This window comes from Branchiostoma belcheri, unplaced genomic scaffold (genome assembly GCF_001625305.1).
Source record: "Branchiostoma belcheri isolate BF01 breed outbred unplaced genomic scaffold, Haploidv18h27 scaffold315, whole genome shotgun sequence".
NCBI classification, from domain to species: domain Eukaryota; kingdom Metazoa; phylum Chordata; class Leptocardii; order Amphioxiformes; family Branchiostomatidae; genus Branchiostoma; species Branchiostoma belcheri.
In genome coordinates this window covers 38,150-45,876 of record NW_017803927.1, presented here as the reverse complement: position 1 = coordinate 45,876, position 7,727 = coordinate 38,150, and the positions used below count along the sequence as shown (strand labels likewise).

Here is a 7,727-nt window from a genome sequence, read left to right as displayed (position 1 = left end):
TATGGAACGCTTCACGAATTTGCGTGTCCGTGCGCATCCCCCAGCTTGTGCGCTAATTTTCCCCCGTGTGTCTCCAAATTTTGGAACATTTGGAACATGAAGAAGATCGATGCTTGTCCCAAGCAAGCGAACAGAAGTTCCAGCTGTGACTTCTTCGGAAGGCCACTAGTTTGCAACTGTGGTTTTCACCAGGTAGGTTATTTGTTATATACATTTTGTAAGTATCCCAAAATTTATGATTTGCAACTAACTTACCTAACAAAGCGTCTCTCCGTTAACGATTGCAGCCAAGGTTTTTCTACAATTTTGATCTGCTACACTTGTTGCTTAATGAAAGTTTGCAACTTTGCTTTTGTGAATAGGTACCAAGTGCAGGTGGAGGGAGGGTGCCAGGTGACCGCCTACCTGGAACCAGCACCGCTGACCCCCTCCCTGGAACCAGCACCGCTGACCCCCTCCCTGGAACCAGCACCGCTTACCCCCTCCCTGGAACCAGCACCGCTGACCCCCTCCCTGGAACCAGCACCGCTGACCCCCTCCCCTGGAACCAGCACCGCTGACCCCCTCCCTGGAACCAGCACCGCTGACCCCTTCCCTGGAACCAGCACCGCTGACCCCCTCCCTGGAACCAGCACCGCTGACCCCCTGGCTGGAGGAGACATGGTGTGTGCTGACCAGGCCAAGGTACCTTTCTTTCATTATCTTTCTTGAATTGTATTTCCTATCACATGATGTATTGTTTAGGTCTTTGGCATTCTGCATACTCGTGAACAACCACTGACTGTTATCTGTCATTCCAGCAGAATAATGCAGTGATTTGTTTTCATCCCTGTTGCCATTAGCCCCTGGTGCAAAGTCAAGCCATCACCCCCTTGAGGCTGAACCTGAACCCAGCACGTAGATTCAAATTCACAGTAAGTTTTTGATGCTTAGATCTGTACCTTTCTTTTCTGGTATTAGTATTCTAGGAGAATATTATAATGTGTGTGTGTGTGTGTGTGTGTGTGTGTATGTGTGTGTGTGTGTGTGTATGTGTGTGTGTATGTGTGTGTGTGTGTGTGTGTGTGTGTGTGTTTCAGTTCAAAAACATGAAAATCATCAATTATGGAATTATCATTCAACAATTATTCAACAATTAATAGAATAAAACTCCTTCCTCTTTTCTCTCCTCTTTCCCCCCCTTTTCCCCCTTCCTTTCCTTTCTTTTCCCCCCGTGATAGAGACCCTTATCCCCCAGCTTGTGCGCAGGGGGCCATGCTAATCTTCTCTGTATCGTTCCAATTTTAGTATATGTGTTGCCGAAGCGAACACGACTGTACAATGAGTCACTGCTGTATATATAGGACACTAATTATTGTCTGATTCAGCTGGTGGTAGACTTCCTACAGCTGACCTGACACAGGTGCCAGATTCCATTTCTGTGAGGCAACAGTATACGGTACAGCTGCCTTCCAAAATATTTACATGCTTCAAATTACATCTATTAAGGCCCCAAATTCACCACACGGGGCTTAAATGCGCCGGTAAACCATTTTACATGCCCACTTTCGCAGCGGTCTCGTGCTCTAGTCAAAGGCGTTGTGACGTCATGGCATGAATCAGGTGACCCCTGCAGCTGTTGTTGGACAGGTGCCACCTGGCGAGGCAGCTGCGCTTTACAGATCTCCCCCGGGACCCCTGAACTGGCCACAGGCAAAAAAAAAATACCGCTGAAAACGATTAACAGCGCATTATTTCAGCCAAAAATGTACTCAGAAAGTATTTCGACAAAACTTAAAAATCTAAGTGATGCCACTTTAAAAACACGCTCGTAAAAATTCCCGAGGCGTCGCCAAAAAACGGTCATTTTCCGTAAAGCAAAATCTCACACGCTTCAGCTCTATTTCGCCAGGTGTCGCTACTGTACTGTAAAGTTTACAAGGTGAAGTTTTCATGGCCATGATGATTGGAACATATATTTGATAGGTAAACGGGGGGGGGCAATTTATTTGAGTAAAATCGTTTTGAACTTTACTTCCGTTTTGTCCAGGCAGTTTTTTTTTTCGTGTGTTCACCGTGTTTTGGTTCTGCAGTGTGCACACAACGAGGGAAATGTATGTCGATCAAATGGGGAGGGGGGCATCGGAAAAAAACATCGCCTTTTGGAACGAGTTTTAAGATGCCGTTATGATGTTTAAATATCTTTATCCTTGTGGTTACAGTAGTTAACTAGAAAGGCCAATATTTGCTTTGGAGCAAATACAGCGATGGGTTCACCACATTTTACCACATGGCAGGGAAAGAATGAGAAACACAAGGGAAAACAATGATTTACATTGATATAACTATAGTATGAAGTAACATACAACTAAAACAACAGTTGGATAGCTATTCCCTACTTTATTGGTTAGGATTTTTAATTGCATAATGCAAACTGTTGATTTTCAAAATAAAATAAAAAACGTTCAAGCCCCGCATTCCAATGCTGGAGCAGAAAAGCTTGAAATACCTACCAAAACACTTGAATAAAGACATACTGTCAGTATGGAAATGCTCTGTGCAGGTGTTAATCAAGTTAAATCCCAACAGCCAATCAGCAAGAAATGCTCTGTGCAGGTGGAAATGCTCTGTGCGGGTGTTAATCAAGTTAAATCCCAACAGCCAATCAGCAAGAAGTATAGAGGAAAGCTGCATGCCTATTGGTTGATGCCCTGCATTCCATTGTGATGACTCATGCCCAGACGTGGTAAACACGGCACACTAACACAGTAATACATTTGCTATAACACTCAAATAAAACCATTCTAAAAGCCTGTATCACAAAAATTTAAAAAACGCCTAGGGGTATTTGCCCACTGTACCTCCATACCAATTTTCAGGACCTTAGGCCCTAAAATGAAGAAGCTAAATCCATTTAAAGATATGGCAGGAGGAGGAGGAGAAGGAGAAGGAGAAGAAACATCAGAAAAAGCAATATGGGTTCACCACCACTTCGTGGTGTGGTGAACCCATAATAATTGGCTATTGTATGAGGTTTGTTTTGTTTGCATCACGCCCGGCAACTCAATGTTTAGATTCGTTCTATTTCACAAAAACTATATTTTACACTGGACGGGCAAAACTCAGCGTTGAAGTTGGAGATCGTTGGAGCATCGCCATCGACTGTGGGGCAAATGCCAGGATTGCACGCATGCCCAGAGGGCCCCAAGTGTGTAAGATTTTTGCATGTACAAAAACAGTATAAAATTTCTTAATGTTGGGATCTGTTGCTTTTTTGGAGCTGGATGTTATAGGTAAGGGTTATTTGCATTTGATTATGTAAAACAAAATGGAGTTTGTGTCATGTTTGGTGTGTCCAGGCCAGAAAAGAGGTCCTGAGTTTCCATGCTATCTACAGCTGGTGATAGAGGTCAGAGGTCACTTCTGAAAGTTTGTGCTTGCGTTTAAATGTCTTTAGCAGTATAGGATTTTTTTTGTATCAACAAAATTGACAGTTTAGAGGCCGAGTGACCCTATGAATGTGTGCTTTTGATGCAGTTTCACTCTGGCAGGTGACTTTTCACACCTTCTTTCTTACATGTTTTCCATATATCATACATTTCAATGGGACAGTCCATTACCGGTCTTTGCCCTGTGTTAGAACGCCAGTACTACAGGGAATCCGCGAACCCACGGGGCCTCGCTTTCGTGCCAGGGATGTGCTCTCGCGAGAATAGAATCACGGAATATATATGGCGACTGTATCTGGAATGAGGTCTATTAGTTGTTCATTATCACATGATTAGCACATGACTAACCGCGCTCATGGCGGCCGCCCGCCCGCCTCAAAATTGCCGCCCCCAAGGGGTAGGGGTCATTAGCCATTTTGTAACAGAATGTGAACTGTATAGCAAAGAGAGAAATGAACTGTATATGTTGGTACAACACCTATTCCCCTATTTCATGCATTTAAGTAGTGTAGAAAAATTCATATTCCTAATGCGACTAGACAAACCACCCATCGGAAAACAGATCTGTACCTTTATCTCTACAATAACCGAAAAGCGAGGAGAAGTTGAATTTATATAACGATAGTTATTTAATTAATTTTGTATCTGTTAACCGTGTTCATTCATCTTGTTTTGTTGTGATCTGTACTTAGCCAAGTGTGGCAGAAATGTGCAATAAAGGTCTTCATTCATTCAATTAACGAGAGAGCTTGTGCAAACACACGCTAGCACACGATCAATGATTGAATCCTAACCACTGCACTGCACAGTGCTATTGCTCAGTCTAAAATACATAACTTCCAAATCATATAATAATACCCGAGAAGCGAGAGGAAGTCGAAATAACGTGTTAATATTTACACCTATACAGAGTTTAAATTTCTTAACATGTGACCTGTGCATAGCCCAATGGGGCAAACATGTACAATAAAGGTCTTCATTCATTATCATGTATAAAAAGTGGCAATGGTTGAATTCAGTGGAAGAGTCATGTATTGTCAGGTGTTCTGTCGAAGTGCCGAGTGGCTTATAACAATTGTTTTAGAATCATTATGAATTCACCTCGGCGATGCAGTGCGAATGAAATGTTTGTCACTAAATTGACACATTTGAAACCAGGTAGAGGAGGATTTGTTATTCTTTTCTAAAAAGATTATTTTCCTCCAACAACGCAACAATCGAAATATCCGTCGCTTAATACATTCCGATGTCTTTTACAGGAATTCATTCTTTCGGAAGACCTACCATTTATTATGCTTTAGGTTTCTTCCTGTTTTATTTGTATGTCTGTAGAGTTTTTGTATTATTTTAATGATGAGTTAAATGATGAGTTAAACCCACATGTGTTAAATGGGTTTTTACCTGAAATAAAGAATGAAGGAATGTATTGTAAAAGCTTTGTGCTAAATTACTTGGGGAAGATATACACGATATATAAGTATAAGAAACATCTAAGATATACACGATATATAAGTATAAGAAACATCTAAGATATACACGATATATAAGTATAAGAAACATCTAAGATATACACGATATATAAGTATAAGAAACATCTAAGATATACACGATATATAAGGTTAACATTTATCTACGATATACACGATATACACGATATATTATATAAGGTTAAAAATCATCCAAGATATACCCGTCCCACACTAACCACAGCCAATATACCGGCAAATCGTCCTGAGGTCATTCACCCCGTTACTACGGAGTACGTCATCGCGTGCGCTATGAATCATGGGAGACCTACCGAAGCTTATTTGCCCTTCTCACCTGCGGACGTAACGGACCTGCTCTGTCTTCAAGACGCCGTGAGAACTCACCTGTACGTCTTGTGACGTCAGAACCAAGAGGCTTCAGTTCCTGGAGCGTCCGACAACCTTACAGAGATATTAAAGACTGGGAAAAGGTTACCAATCGCTCACAAGGCACACCTGGAAAATTTCAGGTAAACCCGGAAGTAACGGGTGCATCATACGTAGCAGGGCCTGAAGTACAAAAACTAAAGAAGCTTTTACCACAGCCCTTCAGCACACAGATAAACTGTTGATGTAGAATGAATTAGAAAGTATTGACGCTATGTCTGTATGGCTGTGAAATTATCGCTCCTTTGTTGGTACAGTTTGATTTACAGTGTTCGGAAACGCTTTAGCGGCCATGATAATTTGTAAATCAGGTATATCCTGGGTAAACCTGAGCGCGCTGTACATGATGCTCGGTCTGTTCCACTACCATCATATTGTTTAGGGAGAGAAATGATATATTTGTGTGTCTGTTTTTGCGCTACAGGAAGGCACTAGATCCATCTAGTCTTAGTTACGACAGGTGTCACTAGGCAGGTGGTGTGTATCTATCTGTAGGGTCAGACCAGGCATGGACGGAAGAGAACAGGAGACAATAGAGGAAGACGAGGGGTCCGGGTCAGAGGATTCCGGGTCTGAAGAGTCGAGTTCGGAGGACGAGGAGGAAGACGAGGAGGTAGAGTAAAGAAAACATTTTAAAAATAGAAGTGATGTTACACACAGACAAGTCCCACAGTACATATGGTGGTGTATATCTATAACAGGCCTTTTTCTCTAGCCTTATGTAGATGGTCCGCCCACCGTAAGGTGGCCTCCTTGCGACAGGACAGCTCGGTAGTCTTTTTTTTACATTTATCTGTACATACTTTGATGTTTGTTTTCAAATGTGTTTGTGCCATGTTATGTGTCTGTATACTATAGGCCGTTAAACAATAAACATTTGTGAGCTATGCACAAATAGAGGGGATAAATGCTACATCTTTTTATAACTTTACAATGAGAGACATGAAAGGAAGTGAAATATCAGTATGACGGATAAATGAAGGGATAGGTGTTGAATCTTCTCACATGCTGAGTGTTGTTCTGATTGACTGAGTGCTGACAGGTGTTTCTCCTGTTCCTGTCTGCCGCCGCTATAGGCGCTGCGGAAGGCTGCAAGGGAAGGAGACACGGACAGAGTGAAGCAGCTGTTAGCGGAGGGAGTCAACCCTAATGCTGCTGATGGCCCTTTGGTTTGTTGCCATGTCTTTTGTCACTTTGCTTATATATGGTGATGAAACATTTAAGACTGTGCCATGAAAATCAAGAGGCAGGAGGGCCAAACCGAAATATTTCTGTACCATTTTGTAATATTTGACATTTATCTTCTACATAGCTGTTTATGTGCTGACTACCCTTGGAACAGTCACCATGAGTGCACATTTGTTCTTGCTGTTGTCATGCTGACGGCCATCTGATGTGTTTTACAGCAAGACTCTCCCCTGCACCAGACAGCCTATAATGCCCTCCATGTGGCCCGGTTTGCACTGGACAAAAATCTGTCGGGCGTCAAAACGCGCGGCGGGCGCCAAATCGCCTAGGAGACTTTTCGGTTTACACACAGGGACTGTGGCTCCCGCTGCGTGCCACTGCTGCGGCGGGCTGTGGCAGGCTGCGTCGCGCTGCGTCACATGAACCCTGACCCTGCCGCTCCGGTTGTTTGAGTCCTTGTTTCTTCGTTAGAAGTGCTTAATTTTATGGACTTGTTTTCGTTGTACCCTTCCTTTTGCATGCTTTTAGCCCGAATCTGCCCGAATACCTCCTTCTTTCTACATGGCGGATAAAAATGTGTCGTACAGCTTGCGCCCGACAAATTTATTTTGCCCAGTGCAACGGGACCTGTGTCAGTTTTACTGACAGCTGGTGCAGATGTGAAAGCACAGAACATGGTTGTTGGTACACTGATTGCTGTGATACAAGAACTATCTTTGTGCCATTTTGTAGGATTTGACATTTGCTGTTTAAAATATCACAAGCACAAACACCGTTACCAACATTTCATGGGGCACTTTTGTCTGTTCTGGTGCAGATGTGCACGAAACGATAACGGTGGTGGACTGACTACTTTATTTCCGAAACATTTGTATGTCTTATAAGATTTGATATTCATCTTTTACATAACGGTTTACTTGCTAAATTTTGTTAGAATTGTCAACAAAATAACTGCACATTTGTCCAACCTGTCGTCATGCTGAAAGCCATCTGATGTATTTTACAGCAAGAGTCTCCCCTGCACTGGGCAGCCCTGAGAGGTAACCATGAAACTGTGTCAGCTTTACTGACAGCTGGTGCAGATGTGAACGCACGAGACAATTTGGTAGGTAGACTTATTGCATTGATACAAGACATATTTGTTTTTATTTTTTAAGATTTGGCATTCCTTGTCTACATAGCATTTGCTGTTTAAAAT

General features: G+C 42.6%; 1 protein-coding gene across 1 annotated transcript in view; it reads left to right on the top strand.

The window, feature by feature from the left end:
- The first annotated feature begins 5,849 nt into the window (after positions 1-5,849).
- The window catches only part of LOC109474753 (protein phosphatase 1 regulatory subunit 12B-like), a 14,334-nt gene continuing 12,456 nt past the window's right edge, over positions 5,850-7,727 (top strand). The window contains exons 1-3 of the mRNA XM_019775114.1: positions 5,850-5,954; positions 6,418-6,510; positions 7,536-7,634. Coding sequence (XP_019630673.1) covers positions 5,850-5,954; positions 6,418-6,510; positions 7,536-7,634 — 297 coding nt within the window. The remainder of the gene's footprint in view (positions 5,955-6,417; positions 6,511-7,535; positions 7,635-7,727) is intronic.